This window comes from Rhinoderma darwinii, chromosome 3, assembly GCF_050947455.1.
Source record: "Rhinoderma darwinii isolate aRhiDar2 chromosome 3, aRhiDar2.hap1, whole genome shotgun sequence".
NCBI lineage: Eukaryota > Metazoa > Chordata > Amphibia > Anura > Rhinodermatidae > Rhinoderma > Rhinoderma darwinii.
The window spans coordinates 234,371,434-234,391,964 of record NC_134689.1 but is presented as its reverse complement, the minus strand read 5'-3'; the positions used below and the strand labels follow the sequence as shown (position 1 = coordinate 234,391,964).

Sequence of the window (20,531 nt, the reverse complement as noted above, 5' to 3'; positions counted from 1 at the left end):
AGTCACTGACAGCCGGAGACCCGACATTCAGCTGCCCGATCGCGCGGGCAGCAAGTTAAAATCCGAGCCGTAAAAAGTCTATGGCTCGGGTTTTAAGGACCCTGACCGCTGGCCGTAAAAATACAGCCAGTGGTCGGAAACCAGTTAATGATCAAGTTAAAAGACCAAAACGGGAGACATACAACATATAAGGGTTAAAAGTTGCACAGAGTCGGCTAGCACACCATTAGAATAATGTATGCATGATTGTAGCATGGGTGTGTGTCTCATAGATACAATGTGACTGTCACGGTCAGCAGCCGCAGACTGCTGTATTATCCACTGTGTCACACTAGAATTCGAGTGTAGTTGCTAGCCAGACAGTGATCATTAAAATTACGATAGCCCCCCCAAAATGGTCACTTCTGGGGGGTTTCCACTGTTTTGGTCCCACAGGCGCCGGGAAACCAATCCAGCAAAATCTGCACTCCAAAAGCCAAATGCCGCTCCTTCCCTTCGGAGTCCTACTGTGTGCCCAAACAGCAGTTTATGACCACATATGGGATATTGCCGTACTCTGGAGAAATTGCTTTACGAATGTTGGGTTCTTTTTTTCCTTTATTTGTTGAGAAAATGAAAAATTTTGCGCTAAAGCTATGTCTTATTGAAGAAAAGGGATTGTTTTTTATTTTCACTGCCCGCCCAATTCTAATAAATTCTATGAAACACCTGTGGGGTCAAAATGCTCACTACACCCATAGATGAATTCAAGGGGTGTAGTTTCCTAAATGGGTCACTTTTTGGGCGGTTTCATTGTTTTGTCCCCTCAGGTGATTTGCAAATGCGACATGGCCTCCGCAAACCATTCCTGCTAAATGTGATCTCCAAAAGCCAAATAGAACTCTTTCCCTTCTAAGCCCTGCCGTGTTTCCAAACAGGTGTTTATACATGTGGGGTATTGTTTTACTCAGGAGAAATTGCTTTACAAATTTTGCGGTGATTTTTCTCCTTCAGTTCTTGTGGTACTGAAAAAAAAATTAGCCAAACCTACATATTCTTTGAAAAATTGTAGATTTTCATTTTCGAGGCCTACTTCCAATAATTTCTGCAAAAAAACTTGTGGGGTAAAAATGCTCACTATACCCCTAAATAAATTTCCTCAATGGGTGTAGTCTCCAAAATGAGGTCACTTGTGGGGGGTTTCCACTGTTTTGTCGTCTCAGGGGCTTTGTAAATGTGACATGGCCTCCGCATACCATTCCTGCTAAATTTGAGCTTTAAAGGGAATGTTGTGAATTAAACCCTTTTTTTTTATTTTTTTTTTATTTTTTTTAAGTGTCGTTAATTATTTCTATTATATTTTTTTAAGTTTTTTACCGTATTTTTTTTTCTTCCATATGGTGGAAAGTATTAAAAATCAAATAATAATTTGACATGTTTTTCTATGTTGGCCACCAGGGGGAGCACTTCCCAGAATTACAGCAAGGTGAATAAGGCAAAGCAACCTGACTCACAGCTGCTGTAAATGTGGGAGGGAATCTCACCCCCCCCCCTCCCACAAGCCAGGAAAAGGTGTCTTCAAATTGCTAAGCAGTGTCCGGCAGCCATTTTGTGTGTGATTCTGCAGCTGGCAGAAGCTATAGGACACACCAAAAGGCTAAGTGTATGTTCACACGCTTACTAAACAAAGGGAAAACAGCTCCTGATTTTCAGCCATTTTTTAAACAAACTCGCGTTTTTTAACGGCCGTTTTTGGAGCTGGTTTTCTATAGTCAATGAAAAACGGCTCCAAAAACGTCCCAAGAAGTGATGTGCACTTCATTTTGGTGGGCGTCTTATTACGTGTCGGTTTTGGAAAACTACCACGTAAAAAACGCCCTGTCGGAACAGAACGCCGTATTTCCCATTGAAACCAATGGGCAGATGCTTATAGGCGTTCTGCTTCCGATTTTTCAGCTGTAAACATTGTGTGTGGCCTTACCCTTAGGGCTTATTCAGACGAAAGGGATATACGTACGTACGTACGTACGTACGTACGTACGTACGTACGTGCAACGCGCGTGATTTTCACGCGCGTCGCACGGACCTATATTAGTCTATTGGGCTGTGCAGACAGTTGCGTGTAGTCTGCTGCGTAAAAGTCACTACATGTCCGTTCTTTGAGTGTTTTTCGCGCATCATGCACCCATTGAAGTCAATGGGTGTGTGAAAACCACGCATGTCACACGGAAGCACTTCCATGGGACGCGCGTGATTGGCGCAACAGCTGTGAAACTATGAATGAAAACAGAAAAGCACCACGTGCTTTTGTTTACAAACATCCAAACGGAGTGTCATAATGATGGCGGCTGCTCGAATATCACGCTTCCGCGCATCATATGCTGCTGACACACGGAGCTGTTAAGTGCCTTTTGCGCAGGCAAAACGCCGCGTTTTTTGCGTGCGCAAAAAGCACACGCTCGTGTGAATCCAGCCTTAGGCCGGGTTTACACGAGCGTGTGCATTTTGCGCACGCAAAAAAACGCGGCGTTTTGCCTGCGCAAAAGGCACTTAACAGCTCCGTGTGTCAGCAGCATATGATGCGCGGCTGCGTGATTTTCGCGCAGCCGCCATCATTATGACACTCCGTTTGATTTGTAAACAGAAAAGCACGTGGTGCTTTTCTGTTTTCATTCATCCTTTTCACTGCTGTTGCGCGAATCAAGCTGGTCGCACGGAAGTGCTTCCATGCGACATGAGTGGTTTTCACTCGCCCATTGACTTCAATGGGTGCGGGGTGCGTGATGCGTGAAAATCACGTGCGTCGCACGGACGTATAACACGTTCGTGTAAATGAGCCCTTAGAATGATGAAAGTGAAGTGAATGACTTTTCAGTTGACCGGTTCACACGCCGTGTATTTGATATGTTTTTTTTTTTGCACATTTTACTTGACTTAACGCTTGATTACACTTGATTTTGCGTGTTTGGGGTGATGTGTGTGTGTGTGTGTGTGTGTGTGTGTGGGGGGGGTGCTCGCCGCTGATTCTTCAAAACAGCTGATAAGCGGCTATGAAGTATCAGTGGCGCCCGTGCGTGCACACTCCGCTCTGCCACACACACACACACACGGGAAGTCTTAAAGGGGCCGTCTAGGAAAACATGGCGCCGCACATGTCCTCAGGTCGTGTGTGGTATTACAGCTCTGTCCTATTCACTTCAATGGAGGTGAACTGCAATACCAGACACAACCTGAGGACAGGTGCGGCGCTGTGTCTCCAATCCGGACACCCCTTCTGTCCTGAGATGACCCGACGGGGGAGGAGGGTGTCGGAGCCACCCACCGCCATCACTGCAGACAGAACCATACAACTACGGCACGAGGGCAGGGCTTGTCCTGAGTGCACTGTCTCTTGTTATGGACAGATTTATAGTCACATGAACCCCGTCTGATGAACCGGTAACCTAGGTCCAATCACATGACAGAGGGGGGATCACCAAAAACGCTCTGCACCCTCAGCCAGTCCATCCAGCCCTTTCCTGGTTATATCTGCTTCTGGGAAAGCTGGGTGACCACCATTACCCCTCCTACTGGAGTGTTTGGGGATGTGACTAATGAACCTCTCACACTCCAGTAGGAGGGGTAATGGTGGTCACCCAGCTTTCCCAGACCCCTGAACGGTAAATGTCTCTAGTTGTGCGGAGACTGTTTGAGAGGTTCATTAGTCACATTCCCAGTCTCAGCACAACTAGAGAGATTTACCGTTCAGGGCTTTCCCAGTACAGTTGCATCATGTGTCCTTCATACAGGAGGGGGGGGCCATTAGGGGGGGGGGTCACGAGAGCGGGGGTCACGAGAGCGGGGGTCTGTGAGATAGAGACTGGGACAGACAGAGACACACACCTTACCTGCAGTTCAGCCGGTCTTCATAATGGCGCCTGCTATCTCCCTGCAAACAGCTGCTCTGCTGTGTGACTCTGACCTGCGTCTGCGCAGAACAGAGCCAGAGAGCAGAGTCAATGGAACGGCTCCCGTTCATTGACTCCTATGCACTGTAGCTGCCGTATTCCATCTCTGTATGTGTCGTTAATCGACACATACAGAGATGAAAAACAAAATAGCAGCCCCCATAGAGAAGTAAAAGTTAGAAAAAAGTAAAAACACAAACACATAAATCAAATTTATTTGAATAACATACTAAAAGCAATATTACATATTAAAAAAAAAATTTACGCGACACCCGTCCTTTAAAAGCCAAATGGCGCTCTTTCCCTTGTAAGCCCTGCCGTGTGTCAAAACAGCAGTTTATGACCAGATATGGGATATTGTTTTACTCGGGAGAAATTGCTTTACAAATTTTGCGGTGCTTTTTCTCCTTTAGTCCTTGTGGAAATGAGAAAAAAATAAATAAATAAAAAATAAAGATCGCTAAACCTACATTTTCTTTGAAAAAATTTACATTTTAATTTTCAAGGCCTACTTCAAATAATTTCTGTAAAAAACCTGTACGGTCAAAATGCTCACTATACCCCTAGATAATTTCCTTGAGGTGTGTGGTTTCACAAATGGGGTCACTTTTGGGGGATTTCCACTGTTTTGGCACCGCAAGAGCCCTTCAAACCCGACATGGTGCCTAAAATATATTCTAATAAAAATAAGGCCCCAAAATCCACTAGGTGCTCCTTTGCTTCGGAGGCCGGTGCATCAGTCCAGTAGAATGCTAGGGCCACATGTGGGATATTTCCTAAAACTGCAGAACCTGGGCAATAAATATGGAGTTGCATTTCTCTGGTAAAAGTTTCTGTTACAAAAAAAATGGATTAAAAATTAATTTCTGCAAAAAAATATGAAATTTGTACATTTCACCTTCACTTTGCTTTAATTCCTGTGAAACGTCTAAAGGGTTAAGAAACTTTCTAAATGCGGTTTTGAATACTTTCAGGGGTGAAGTTTTTAAAATGGGGTGACTTATAGGGGGTTTCTAATATATAAGGCCCTCAAAGCCACTTCACAACTGAACTGGTCCCTGTAAAAATAGCCTTTTGACATTTTCTTGAAAATGTGAGAATTTGCTGCTAAAGTTCAAAGCCTTGTAAAATCGTAAAAAAATAAAAGGATGTTCAAAAAATTATGCCAATCCAAAGTAGATATATGCGGGATGTTAGTTAGCAACAATTTTGTGTGGTATAACCGCCTGTCTTACAAGCAGATACATTTAAATTGAGAAAAATGCTAATTTTTGCAATTTTTCGCTACATTTTGGTGTTTTTCACAATTAAATACTAAACGTATCGAGCAAATTTTGCCAGTAACATAAAGTCCAATGTGTCACGAGAAAACACTCAGAATCGCTTGGACAGGTCAAACCATTCCAAAGTTATTACCACATAAAGTGAAACATGTCAGATTTGAAAAATGAGGCTCTGTCAGGAATGTCAAAAGTGGCCAAAGAGGGAAGGGGTTAAGAGAGCTTAGATTGCTGTTGATTTTAATATTGGCGCAGTCTTTGAAATGGCTCTGGGGTTTAAATGGTCACTGCACTTTTAGAAAAAACTCTTTATTTTGATATCCCATCTGCTGCACAGAATGTTTGTAATTAATATTTATTAAAAACTATGGCAGCTTACCCCTTAGAAAAATGCTGTAAGTCGTGTCCACAAGGGGTCAAGCTTCCTCTAAATTGACATCCACTGCCGCCTGTTAGATCTTCTCGTGTTTCTAGCAGCAGACAAAACAAAATGGAACACAGGAAGTGGTGGGCAGATCATTGCCTCCTCAAGCGCTCTCATGCACAGGCTTGTCAGTATCCAGAGCCTGTTCTTGCTGTACTGCAGACTCTAAGCAGGACTTTTCAGGTAAACCAAACGTCCCTCTTCCTGGCTATGCTACTAACCACCTTTTTTTCAGACAGAGTAATCCGAGAACCGTGTTCAGGTATCCTCACCCACCTCCTCCACTGTCTATATGCATATGGTAGAAGGAGGAAGACATATGGGCGGCAAGCTAGCTGGCCAGACGCTGTGTGCACTCCTTAGATCACGCTCAGCATTCTGGGAACTATTGGTAGGAGGCATCATAGTGACTAGCGTAGGCAAGGCTCAGATCAATGGACACAGCCCTCGCTTTGGCATCGCAGCAAAAATGGGGCTGTTAGAGCATGAAGACTCATGGTAGGACACTTGGAAAACCATGGGGACATGTCAGGAGCATTAAACGTGACTTTGATATGTTTGCAATATTTCAGGCAAAGTGCTGGTACGCTTTAAGCGAATATACAGAATAACATATTCCAAGCATTTCCAGAATGTACAAAACACAGTTGCAGGTAACATTCAGTTTCTTTTATTTTGACAATACAGCCGCAGATTTGAATGTATGAAATTATTTATTTTAACAATATTTGATAGAAGCAGATTCTTATTAAAAAAACCTGATTTATTAAAACATATTTTGCTAGCCCTCCGAGGGACTTTAGTCAACAATGGCCTCATTCGTATTACACCATTCTGTTCTACATATGCCAGGTATACAGGGGAAAGGAGACCAGAACAGTATACTTGTTAGTTGGCTTCCACTTTTTACCATTTCTCTAACAACTGATGTGGTATTAATGAACTAAAGAAACGTTTGAGCAGTAGCCGCATGTTTAGTTCCAAAATAACGTGCGCAGAATTCCTAAATATTAATAGGGTGCTCTCTGGTGATGGAGCATCTGGAAAATTTGCACTTAACAAAAAAGGGTGCCTTTGATGGCAAAAACAACACATTCTTAATAGATGTAGATTTTACTAGAAGAGTTATGGTCAGAGCAATATCAATGTGTCCAGTGTAGTTTCAAAATAAAAGTTAGACCCGTGCTAAAAGAAGTGGACACAAAAATAAAACTTGTACTGTACTTTTATTGTAAATAACAGTAAAGACTTGATCAGTTACATTTTGTATATGATCGTAGGGGTGCCAATGAGTCCCCATGACAGGCTTTTAGGAGGGTAAAAGAACAAATTCAGGTATAAAAAGGTCTGGTAATGGGAAGAAATGTATTTTCATTGTTCTCTTGGACAGAGTACTGGAATGGCAGGCTAATTTAAGACTTTGATGATAAAATATGTCTTCATATTGTAGAAGGGATTCCTGAAATGTCAATAGCCATGTGTGACGGTGGATGAAATGTATCCTCTCCTTGCGAGGTTTAGCCAACAGAGGCTAGGATGACATCAGCTGGGGTTTCATCAGTGCTCCTAACTGTTACCTGCATGGTGACTCCATCAGCCAACGCGAGTCTGGATCTAACCAAAATATCATGGCCGCCTCTATACACCCCTAAAGTTGGATGTGAAAAAAAAGCAACAACATTGTATGGGTCCACACTGCATTGTGTAGTTATTTAAACCCCCAGTTTCTTTAAACACCATCAACTATTCTCCTCTGACATTTTCTTTCCATACATACATGGCGAACACAAATTCTATGAAAGAATAAATATTACAGTTGTGGTCAACATTATTATATTTTACCCTTATAAAAAAAGCCACCATCTTCAGAAATAAGCGTATACGTACCAACATTGCATCTACTTTAATAGCATTTCAAAATATATTGAACAAAAAAAGAAAAAGAGGAGTTGACCTGTCGACATACATGCAGTCGCTTCAAAGATAAAAAAAAATAAAACACAGTATATGACATGGACAGGATTAAAAAAAATTTTTGGAGCCATCTGTGACCTTCTTCCACCAGTCTGTTGGTAGTTTCTTCCACTGCAATTCTTTCAAGCGCTTGAATGTTTGCAGGGTTCCATTTCCCAATAGCAGATTTCATCCCTCTCCAATGGTTTTCAATTGGATTGAGATCAGTCCTTTTCCTTCGTAACCATTCTTATGTGCTTTTAGAGGTGTGCTTTGGGTTTTTATCCTGCTGTAGGGTCCATTTCTCGTTTGCCTCATTGGGGCACACAGACCATGGATATATGCTGCTGCCACTTGGAGGCGACATACTAAGAATAAAAGTTTAGCCCCTCCTCTAAAGAGTTAGTCATTCTTCGCTTATTGTCCGTAGTAGGCAGACACCCCTTTTGGCTTTTTTTTTGTTAGAAAGAGGAAAAAAAAAACAACAAAAAAAAAACACAACCCTTTTACAGCGGGGTAACAGGGGCGATGTTTTCGCCCTACTTTCCCCAAACGTCTGCACTGCTGTCCCCCTGCCATGCTGAAGAAAAGAGCGCAAGCTCCTTTATCGCCCACAAGCCTAAGGGTTACCCCCTTTTGTTCCCAGTTTTCTCACAGCGACACTACAGGCTGGCCACGGATTCCTCCTCTGGGGGTACCTTCAGTGAGGACACGTTCCCTTATGCCCTGCGTCCCACGGCCGCCATTGTATATGGATAGTGGATTTAACCTTCTGGCACCAGTAACAGCTGACCACTGCAAGGTCAGGGTGTTGGACCCCCCACCGATCATATACTGATTTACCTATTCTGTCGATAGGTCAGCAGTATAAAAAAAAACCAAAAAAAAACAGCCCCCAACCTGGCCAACCTTTTTAACGAGGATATAGTTTTGCCATCCTTCTGCCAGTCTCAGGTGCATCCTAAGTACCATTCTCTTCATACTTTGGATGTCGTCCACGCCATGCGAGTTTACCTGTCACTTCCTCCTTTCCCCACTCTGACTCCTTGTTCGTGGTCCCAGGGGGACTGGGGAAGGGCTTGGCAGTAGGCGTGGTCTGTGTCCCCCAAAGAGACCATAAAACCTTTTCTTGTCCAGTTCATTGAGGATACAGCGCTCACCCATTTTTTAAGAAATTTATTAGGCTGTCCGTCTGACATGATTTTCTTCTATGGTTTTAATATTGTTATATTACATTGTGTTCTGCTTCACCTACTGCTTCTGTATAGACTGACTCAGTGCCTGTAGGAGGGGTCAACACTTTTATTCTTAGTGTTAGGTGTCCTCAGCATATACCCCATGGTCTGTGTCCCCGAAAGGGCTGGATGGGAAAAAGGCTTTTACTGTGTGTACTCAAAATATCCTATTTTTGTTCGACTCAAACTTCGTTTTCCTACACTTGGGAGCACATTTCGCTCTAAAATGCTCAGATAATCCTCTGATTTCATTGTTCCTGTAACACGTTCAAGGCCTTCACTCCCAGAGACAGCAAAGCAGCTCCACAGCATTATGGATCATCCATAATGTTTCACGGTTGGTAGGTTGCACTTATGTTTATAGATGATGAAACTACACCTATAAAGAAAACGCTAGTATGCATTGCCAAAGAGCTCTAGTTTGGTTTAATCTATCAACAGAACATTTTAAGAAGCGTGGTTTATCTATGCAAATTTTGGCAATGTTCCGTGTCTCCTTTTTATGCCTTTCTTTATGCAGTGGGGTTCTCTGTGGACTTCGCCTACAGAGCCCTGTTTTCCTCAGTGCGCGGCATATGGTATGGGGTAAAACCATCACTCCAGATGTCTCCAGCCCAGCCTGAAGTTCTTTGGATTTTGTACGTGGTTTCTTTTCCAAATTTCGAACCAACATTCGTAGCGTTCTCTCTGCAATTTTCCTCTTTCCACCACGTACTGGAAGGTTCTTGACTGTGAGTAACAAAGCTCTTGATAATATTTTGAACTGTTAAAGTCAGGATGCCAAGGTCTTTGGATATAGTCTTGTACCCTTTAGGCTATGTTCACACGGAGTATTTTGGGGGAGGAATATCTGCCTCAAAGCTCCAAACGGAATTTTGAGGCAGATATTCCTCCCCCAAAATACTCCGTGTGAATAGCAATTATCGCGCCGTTTTTCGCCCGCGGCCATTGAGCGCCGCGGGCATAAAACACGCTTTCTCCTGCCTCCCATTGAAGTCAATGGGAGGTCGGAGGCGGAAGCGCCCGAAGATAGGGCATGTCGCTTCTTTTTCCCGCGAGGCAGTTTTACTGCTCGCGGGAAAAAGACGCCGACGCCTCCCATTGAAATCAATGGGAGGCGTTCTCGGGCCGTTTCTGCCGAGTTTTGCGACGCGGTTTCCGCGTCAAAAAACTCGGCAAAAGACCCCGTGTGAACATAGCCTAAGACTGCTTGTGCTTGGGTGATAATTGTGTTTCTGGTCTGATCAGACAGCTTGCTTGTCTTTGCCATTGTGAACAAGGAATAAAATTAGCCTTTTTAAGTATTAGAGCCACAACTCATAGGCCAATTAAAGTCACGTGTGCACTCACAAGGTGGGGCGAGAGTCTAATTTCTAATTAATCACAGGTTAGTCCGATTTTGTCCTTTGTTTCCATTAATCATGTCAAATACTTTATTTCAGGAGATATTTTACATGGTGTACTTAATCTTCAGGGGTGCCAATGTTGACCACAACTGTAAGTGTCCATTTTCCTTTACGCCTAATCTTCCTTTACAAATGTTGCGACATTCTCTTTGTACAAGGGTACGGTCCCAAATAGCTTTGTCCACATGCGGCTAAAGCCACACCCACATGCAGTGGTAAATAGTCGCACGATTTTGATAACTTGGCTGCTGATACGTAGGACTGGGTCCGATAAGGTACATGCACTATATGGCCAAAAGTATGTGGACACCTCAACTAAATATTGAGATCAGGCGTTTTAGCCACACCCATTTCAAACAGGTGCAAAAAATTAAGCACACAGCTATGCATTCTCCATAGAAATTGGTAGTAGTATGCAAAGCAAAGTGACTGTAAACGTGGCACAGTCATAGGATGGCACGTGAGCTCGTGAAATTTCTTATCTGCCATGGTAAACTTTAAATGCTATTATTGTCTACTGGAAGTGTCTAGGAGTAACAACAGATTAGCTACGAAGTGGTAGACCAAGAAAATTGACAGAGGGGGGCGCGCCAAGTACCGAAGTGCATGGTGCATTAAAACGAGAACGCTACCAGCTGGAATGCATAGTAACTACTATACAATTTGGTGAATGAGGGATAATAGTCTGGGTCTGTTTTTCAGGGTTTGGGCTACACCTCCTATTTCCAGTGAAGGGTAATGTTAATGCTACAACCTTGTGGTGACAGTTTGGGGAAGACGCTTTCTTGTTCCAGCAGGACTCATACATGTTTTGAGGAGTCTTGTGTAGAGGAACTCTAGTGACCTGCACAGAACCCTGCCCTCAATCAGATCAAAATGCTTAAATTTAACTTATTGGAAAGCTGATTGTGACTCAGCCGACCTTCTTGTCCAACATCAGTGCCTTACCTCTCAAAAGCTTTGTTGGCTTGATGGGTGCAAAGCTTCCCAGAAGAGTGGAGGCTTTTATAGTTGCAAAGGGGGCCCATCTCCATATTAACAGCCATGGTTTTGGATTGGGATGTCCAACAAGCTCACACAGGTGTGATGGTCAGGTGTCCGCATACTTTTGGCCATTTATTGTATATACTAATACATTAATAAGTTGAAGAAGTGGAAATTTGCTCAGTTTCTGCTCACCTGAGAGATAAAGCACATGAGAGTTCTTGTTCTCTGGCACCTTCTCGGATCGCTCACATGGCTGCATTCCCAGAAACTTAATGATGTTTGTAACAGCGTCTGTGGCGGCAGTAATGGAAGAGAAAAATTTTATGAATACAATTATTAACCAATTACATCTGAGACACTTTGAAAAAGTCTGCCTTTGACATGAATTGAAGTCATACGGACGCATTTTATGCCTCAATTTTAAGTGCAATATTCCCAAGAAATTTGGATCCACACTGCATATTTTAAAAAAAGAAGTAATGGTGACTTTCGGAAGTGGCCCCAAGTTTGCATTTTCCACACATTTGGCCCAGCTGATTTTAATTAAGAACTGACCTCATAAGTGTTCCTGCTCTTGCTTGTGCTCTCAGTTGACCACTGGGAGCGCATGGTAAGGTGAGCTTATTCCATCTGTTTACATGTTGTGGTATTGGTTTCTGTAGTGCTGCACTTGTGGGGGGATGCAGCCCAGAGTCAAAGAAGCTTGGCGTTGCCTGACAGCATGGGTGCTTTTGGGCCTCTGGGTTGCTCGCTCTACAGGAGCGAAGCTGTAGTGGTCGTCGTGTGGTGCTGCTCCCGATCGAGTAGGGCCCCCCTTTAACTCCTTCAGGACTGAGCCCGTTTTGGCCTTGTGGACGCAGCCGATTTTTTTCAAATCTGACATGTGTCACTTTATGTGGTAGTGCTTTTACCTATCCAAGCGATTCTGAGATTGTTTTCTCATGACATATTGGACTTTATGTTAGTGGAAAAATTTGATCAATAAGTTCAGTATTTGTTTGTGGAAAACACCAAAATTTTTAGAAAATTTGCAAAAATTAGCATTTTTCTAAATATAAATGTATCTGCTTGTAAAACAGATAGTTCTACCACACAAAATAGTTACTAGTTAACATCTCCATATGTGTACTTTATATTTGAATCGTTTTTTTAAACATCCTTTTATTTTTCTAGGACGTTACAAGGCTTAGAACTTCAGCAGCGATTTCTCACATTTTCAAGAAAATTTCCAAAACCCCCATAAGTCACCCAATTTTTAAAACTTCACCCCTCAAAGTTTTCAAAACAGCATTTAGAAAGTTTCTTAACCCTTTAGGTGTTTCACAGGAATTAAAGCAAAGTAGAGAGGAAATTTACAAATTATTTTTTTTTGTCAGAAAATCTATTTTTTTCTGTAACACAAAAGGTTTTACCAGAGAAACGCAACTCAATATTTATTGCCCAGATTCTGCAGTGTTTAGAAATATCCCACATGTGGCCCTAGTGTGGTACTGAGCTGAAACACCAGCCTCAGAAGAAAATGGAGCACCTAGTGGATTTTGGGGCCTCCTTTTTATTAGAATATATTTTAGGCACCATGTCAGGTTTGAAGAGGTCTTGTGGTGCCAAAATAGTGGAAACAATCCCAAAAATACACCATTTGGCAAACTACACCCCTCGAGGAATTTATCAAGGGGTATAGAGCATTTTAACCCCACAGGTTTTTTGCTGAATTTAGTGTAATTCATCCGTAAAAATGAAAATCTAAATTTTTTCCACTAAAACGTAGAAATTATAAATTTTTAGAAGGAATAAAGAAGAAAAAGCACCCCAAGATTTGTAAAGCAATTTCTCCCGATTACGGCAATACCCCATATGTGGTAATAAACGGCTGTTTGGACGCACAGCAGGGCTCAGAAGCGAAGGAGCGCTATTTGGCTTTTGGAGCTCAAGTTTGCTGGATTGGTTTTCGGGTGCCATGTCGCATTTGCAAAGCCCCTGAGAGACCAAATCATTCGACATCCCCCAGAAGTGACCCCATTTGGGAAACCACAGCCCTAAAAAGAATTTATCTAGCGGTATAGAGCATTTTGGTCCCATAGGTTTTTTTGCTGAATCTAGTGTAATTAGGCTGTGAAAACTTCTATTCTTTTTTTTTTTTTTTTTTACGGCGTTCACTGTGCGCTATAAATGACATATTTAATTTATTCTGCGGGTCGATGCGATTACGGCGATACCATAGGTTAGTAGATTTTTTATATTTTACGGCGTTTGCACGATAAAATCACGGTTTTGAAAAAATTATTTTGTTTTGGATCGTTGTTATAATACCATGCAATACTTATGTATTGCAGTGTATTATACCTGTCAGTTTCACACTGACAGGGGGCATATTAGGTCCTGCCTCTGGCAGGACCTAATCGCCTTCCCTAGATGGCAGACCGGAAGCCTTTGTTAGGCTTCCGGTTGCCATAGCAACAATCGCCTCCCCGCAATCGCGATTGACTGCCGCATTTAAGGCGTTAATCGGTTCAGATCACCGCTGTGATCCGACCCGATGTTTTCCTCAAGTATGAAGGCTGCTAGTAGCAGCCCGTACTGAGAGATGCCGGGCTGCGGGGAGTGCCGGTGCGCTCTGTTAGGAGCACACGTAGATTAACAGGCTGCAGGCACAAGGACCAGTGCTGCAGCCCGTTAATCTACGTGGAGTGGTCGGGAAGGGGTTAAAGAGGTCGCCGTGAAGTGGCAAGTGGGCTTATATACAATTAGATCAAAACGTTAAAAAACCTCATGTTCATTTTTATACATTTTGCCTAGCGGCTGTAGATCAAAGCATATATTGTGGATGTGCGGTCCATGTCTAGTCTCTCACTAGGGATATTAAAAGTTCTGTTACTTAACCCCTTAATGACCAGCCTATTTGAAACCTTGATGACCAAGCAATTTTTTAAATTTTTCCATCGTTGCATTCCAAGAGCTATAACTTTAACTAGTGAAAAAAACACAGATTTCGCCACTTTTTTAGCGTCTTTAATTTACGCCATTTACCGTGTGGTATAAATAATACCAAATTTATTTAGTTTTCTTATGTTTTACTATTTGTACACAGTAAAAACACTTTTTTTTTTTAAACTTACATGTTTTTGTGTCTCCATATTTGAAGAACTATAATGCAGCTGTATGAGGCCTTTTTTTTTTTTTTTTGCGGGACGACTTGTAGTTTTTTGAAGGCAGGGTGAACAGAAAACAGCAATTCTGGCATGGTTTTATATTTTACAGCGTTAGTCGTGCGGGTTAAATAACATAATAGCTTTATAGTGGGGTCGTTACCGATGCGGCGATACAAATATGAGTAACTTTTTAACTTTTTTTTTTCTTCATAATAAATCATTTTGTAAGGGGAAAAAAGTGGGTTTCATTTTTTCCCCACTTATTTATTAATAACTTTATTAAACTTTTTTACTAGTCCTAACAAGGGGACTTCACGATGCGATTGTCAGATCGCTTTTAGAATACACTGCAATACTTCTGTATTGCAGTGTATTACTGCCTGTCCCTTTACATCGGACAGGCATCTGCTAGGCCATGCCAGAGGCATGATCTAGCAGGTATCCACTACAGGAAGACCTGGGGGCCTTTATTGGGCCCCCAGCTACCATCGAAGACTCTGGCACCCTGCATCATAGCAGGGTGCCAGTGGGGTGAGAGGGAGCTCCCTCCCTCCAAAACCACTTCGATGCGGCGCCCGCTATTGAACGCCGCATCTAAGGGGTTAAACAGGTGGATTTCGATCAGCCCGCTTGGGCAGCACTGCCCCAAGTTCTCAGCTACCGGAGGTAGCTGAGAACAGGGAGTTTTAACTGCTCCTGGCGCCACAGATTTATTCTGATGCAGCGCCGTGAAAAGGCGTATGCATCAGAATAAAACCGGAAAGTGGCCGCCGTGAAAGGGCGTATTTGCGGTCACTAACGGGTTAAAGAGGATCTATCGCTAGTTTAGTAATGCCAATCTCCTTGCTAGTCTAATAGGCGCGGCCAGACTGATAATGCTAGTGACAATTGTGTCCCAAAACATTTATTACTTTAAAAGTTATGAGCCTTGTTCTAAATATGCAAAATTTAAATTAATTTAAATTAATTAGGAGATAGGGAATTAATAAACTGGTGACAGATCCTCTTTAATTCTTCTAAGAAATAGGAAACAATACAGACCTATTGGAAAGTAGATACACATATTCCACCCAAAAAAATCATCTTACAATGCTAAAGAAATGTATAAAATTTATCTTTGACTGATTAGAGGAGAATTGTATTTACCTTCCAGAGTTTTAGTTGTACTGAGTGCAAAAGTCTCCTCTTTTTCATAGGCATCTCCAACCTCATCCCATGCAACGCCAAAATTTGGCTTCAACACCTTCTGAATGTGGTCTTCAATAGTAACCTCCAAATCTTCAAGCTAAAAAAAACAAAAAACAATACTAAATGAAATATGAAAACCAGTAATATTTATTTTACAAAAAATTTAGTCCATCTCTTAGGCTTCCTGCACAAGGCCATATTATAAAATTCTATGGAAATTCTATGGGGGCAATACTGTATCTACCTGTGTCTCCAATTTTACACTGAGGCACAAATAGGGTTTTTTTCCCCCACACATTCTTTGGAAATCAGTGGCAGATTAAGTAAACCATAGCCCCATGGCTGTTCAATTGACCTCCTCCTAAACAAGTACCGGCAGGGCTGGTGGCATTCCTAGGTGAAATATCTTATGGCCAAATTGGTTGGCCAACAGCCCCCTAGGAGCCTTAGGCCCCGTGCACCCTCCACAGACCCTTTATTATACAATCCGCCACTGCACATAGTAGAGGTACTACGCGATATAGAAGGACTCTGTGCTGCTGAAAAGCTCTTAACTAGATTACATACCACATATTCATCGCTGTAACCTTCATCATCTGGAACTCCTGTGTGAGGATCACAGTCTCTAACCACAAACTTCATTGTACAGTTAAATGTGCAAGATACTGGAGAAGGGAAACAAATCTATTAGATGAAGCAAGCAGTCAGTGCATCAAAAAGCTAATTATTCCACATAGCAGTCTGAACTAATCAACATTTTACCAGATCTGTCTGTACAATCACAAGAATCACAGTGGACATTACTGTAGCTGGTAGCTCCCTCCTGGGTCATAGTGTCTTTTAATCTATGAGGATATTGTAGGAAACTTATAGGCCAGTTTCACACACAGCATTTAGAAACGTTCCTAGCCAAAAATCTGCAGCGATGTTAGTCTATGAGAACATATGACTCGCTCTACAAACAGCACACATAGCTTTATGGTTTGTGTCATTTTGTTTCAAATTACAACATGCTCTAGGCCAGGGCTCTCAAACTCAGCCAGGTAAGTGGGCCACATATAGAAAAAAGGGGAAGTTGACGGGCCGCATTACTTTCGAATTTGATACAATACAAAATTATTGTTAATCAATTTAGTTATTTGATCTACTATAACACTATATTACTATAATAATAATAATAATAATACTACTACATTAGAAAATTTGAGATATTTCTCCACGTGCTTATTTCAACAATCCAGTTTTCCAGTTTAAGTGTCGCTAAATGCAGTCCGGCGGCTCAGTTAGCAGTCACACATGTCAAGATTGGGCAGCCCCTTTTTAGAGATAGTGCCACAGTGCCCTCTGTGGATGCTGCCACAGTGCCGCCTGGGGATGCTGCCACAGTGCCGCCTGGGGATGCTGCCACAGTGCCCTCTGTAGATAATGCCACAGTGCCCTCTGTAGATAATGCCACCGTCCCCCTCTGTAGATAATGCCACCATCCCCCTCTGTAGATAATGCCACCGTCCCCCTCTGTAGATAATGCCACCGTCCCCCTCTGTAGAAGTAGCCACAGTGCCCGCCGCAGAAGCTGCCACAGTGCCCGCCGCAGAAGCTGCCACAGTGCCCGCCACAGAAGCTGCCACAGTGCCCTCCGCAGATAAATGCCACACACACCTCAAGTAGATAGCTCCATCGGGGCTCCCTCTAGAAGTGGAATCCCCAGCCAGAGCGTTGCCGACGCTTTGGCTGGGGATTCCTCTACTGTTGGAGCCGCTGACGTCACTGTCCATACACAGTGACATCAGGGGATCCTTCTGAATTGGAATGTGAGATCAGGGGCAACCCCAGAGCCGGAGTCCCGGAGCAGAGCACTAGTATGGGCTCTGCGCCGGAACTCTGTGGAAGCCATTAACATCAGTGTCCATATTTGGACAGTGATGTCAGGGGCTTGCCCAGAGCTGGAGTCCCGGAGCAGAGCCGCTTCTAGCACTCTGCCTGGGATTCCAGCTCTGCTACTCACGTCACTGTCCATAGATGGAAATGGATGTCAGGGGCAACCCCAGAGCTGGAGTCCCGGACAGAGCGCTAGTAGGCTCTTCCTGGGGCTCCAGCTGTGCTCCTGACATCACTGGGACTCCTCTCTGGGGAAGACCCTGACACACTGTCCATATATGGACAGCGATGTCAGGGAATTCCACAGAGTCCCGGAGCAGAGCCGATACTAGCGCTCTGCCCGGGACTCCAGCTCTGGGGAAGCTATCGTATGTCCATATGTGGACAGCGATGTCAGGGAATTCCGGAGCAGAGTCTGTACTAGCGGCTGTGTGTCCCGCGGGCCGCAGATGACAGCTCCAGGGGCCGAGTGCTTGAGACCCCTGCTCTAGGCTCTAGCATGGTCATGGCATTTTTCTCCATAGGTTTCAATAGGCTTTTTAATATGCCTTTAAAAAACACGTGCAAAAAGACATTGGGGCAAACTTACCACTGTGTAGAGTCTAGACAGTGTCAAAAAATGTGCCACATTTTGGCGCAATTTTGATGTGTGCACTTCACTAGAGGGGTGTGTAGATTAAAAGAAATTGGGTATGGATTAAATGTTTTAATTTGCTCCAAAAATGTTCCAAAACCTGGCACAAATTCTGGAGCAAAATAAGCCAAATCAAAAGTGGTATAAGGAAGAGTTAAGTGTCCAACAGGTCATGCAGGATGCGTTAAAATTATCAAGCAGCATGCACCACTGTGATAAATTTGGCGCATTTTGTGCCTGCCTGGTCAAGAGTTTAAGCCTTTCAGGACCAGACTAATTTTCATGCTTTTGTTTTTTCCTCCCCTAGTTTTTTATGGGACAAGTTGTATTTTCTGATGGCACGATTTAATATTATGTGTGATGTACAGAAAAGCTGGAAAAAAAATTCAGAATGGGGTGGAATTGGAATGCAGTTCCTCCATTTTCTTATGGGTTTCGTTTTTACAATGTTTACTGTACGGTGAAAATGACATTACCTTTATTTTGCGGGTCAGTACGAGCACGGCGATACCAAATTTATATAGTTTTTGTTATACCTTTAAAAAAAAAATTAAAAAGTTTGAATGAACCAATAGCTTTTTTGCATCACCATATTGTGACCCCCGTAAATTTTTTTATATTTCTCTGTGTACAGAGCTGTATATGGCATCTTTTTGTACGTGGAAAGATGTGGTTTTTATTAATAACATTTTGGGGAATGTCTGGCAATTCGATCACTTTTTATTAAATTTTTTGTGGGGTTCAAGTCGCAAAAAACGGTGATTCAGCCATTTTCACATTTACCCCGCTACAACGTTCACCGTATTGGATAAATATTTTTATATTTGTATAGTTCTGGCATTTTCGGACGTGGGGATACCTAATGTGTTTGTTTGTTTATTATTGTTATATGTGATCTAGGGAAAAGGGGGGTGATTATTTATTTTTTTACTTTTATTTAGCCCCCTAGGGGGCTTGAACCTGCGATCATTAGATCGCTTATACCATAGACAGTATTGCAGTCTATGGCAAAATCAGTGCATTGCTATGGAGACCTGCCACAGGAAATCAATAGCAATCTTCCTCCAGAAGTGCTGGCAGCGTTCACAAGGCTCCCAGCAGCTATAGGGGTACACTGTCTTCCGCCCCCGAAGTGAAAGGGGCAGTAAAAACACCTCAGATGCTGGTTGTCACACCTGACACAGCTATCTGAGGGGTTAAATGCTTGTGATCAGAAATTTTTCTGATCACAAGCATTGCCGCTGGGTCCCTTGCTGCGAGACACAGCAGAGACCTGCCGGCTACGGCGCCCGCTCTGATTCTGACCAGGCGCCATATTTAAATACCTTTTCCCGATTTAGTAAATGTGGGCCTTTATTTTAAAAAAATGCAATAGGATTCAGGGCCTGTTCACATCAGCGTTGGCTTTCCGTTCCGGGGTTCCGTCGGGTGAACCCTGCAACGGAAAGTCAAACTGAAACCACAGCTTCCGTTTCCGTCACTATTGGTATCAATGGTGATGGAAATATTGCTAATGGTTTCCCTTCGTCACCATTCCGGCAGGTTTCCGTTTTAACGATGGAATCAATAGCGGAGTCGACGGAAACCTTAGACGGAACCCCGGAACGGAAAGCAAACTGTGATGTGAACAGGCTCTCAGCTGGATTTACACACATTAGTCTGGTGCGTTTTTCACAGCCAAAGACACTGCAGCCAGATAGTCTATAGCAACATATGAATATCTCTACACATAGCATTTTTGTTTTTGCCGTTTTTTTCTCGAACCGCAGAATCCTTTAACTATAGGGTGTTTCTCCATTGACTTTAATAGGCTTTTTACTATGCCTTAAAAAAACAAATGAAAACCACATGCACAAAAATACATAATTGAAAAAAATAAAAAAACGCCAGTAAAACGCTATAGAAACGGTTACAACCTTCAAAAATTGCAGGATTTTTTTAAATGCAAAAAAAAAAAAAAAAAAAAAAAAAAAGAAGATCTTGTGTGAACCTGGCCTTAAAAGTGGTTTTTAGGGATTAATAAAATCTTGTTGAGGGTTATAGTTCATGGTGTAGGCTTATTCAACCCCTTCACGTCAGCCATACGGCTATATATGTCCCAACTGCCGATGCCCCATGCAGCTGTCACGTATATATAAACGTTGGCAGTCTGTCAGCTCTCTCCCCAACAGAGTCCCCGGCCGGAGCATCGAAAGCGCTTTGGCTGGGGACTTCTGTCTTGGGAAAGCCCTTGACGTCACTGTCCATATATGGACAATGCCATCACGTGGTTTGACATTCCGAAATATACCCCCTCCCCCCTGTAGATTGTGCAACTGAAGCTACCTCTAGGAGCGGTTTTCATGGCCAGAGCATTGCTGACGCTCTGGCTGAGTATTCTGCTCCTAGAGAGAGCCCCTGACATCTGTCCTTATATTCTGCTCCTAGGGGGAGCTTCAGTGGTGTTATCTACAGCGCTCCCACACACACAC

At 43.0% G+C, this 20,531-nt stretch overlaps 1 protein-coding gene across 1 annotated transcript in view; it reads right to left on the bottom strand.

Annotated features, from left to right (window-relative positions):
• Positions 1–6,837: 6,837 nt before the first annotated feature.
• The window catches only part of COPG2 (coat protein complex I subunit gamma 2), a 49,533-nt gene continuing 35,839 nt past the window's right edge, over positions 6,838–20,531 (bottom strand). Inside the window, exons 21-24 of the mRNA XM_075857513.1 lie at positions 16,116–16,213; positions 15,507–15,645; positions 11,404–11,502; positions 6,838–7,278 (exon numbers count right to left, since the gene is read on the bottom strand). Coding sequence (XP_075713628.1) covers positions 7,148–7,278; positions 11,404–11,502; positions 15,507–15,645; positions 16,116–16,213 — 467 coding nt within the window. The 3' untranslated portion in view covers positions 6,838–7,147. The remainder of the gene's footprint in view (positions 7,279–11,403; positions 11,503–15,506; positions 15,646–16,115; positions 16,214–20,531) is intronic.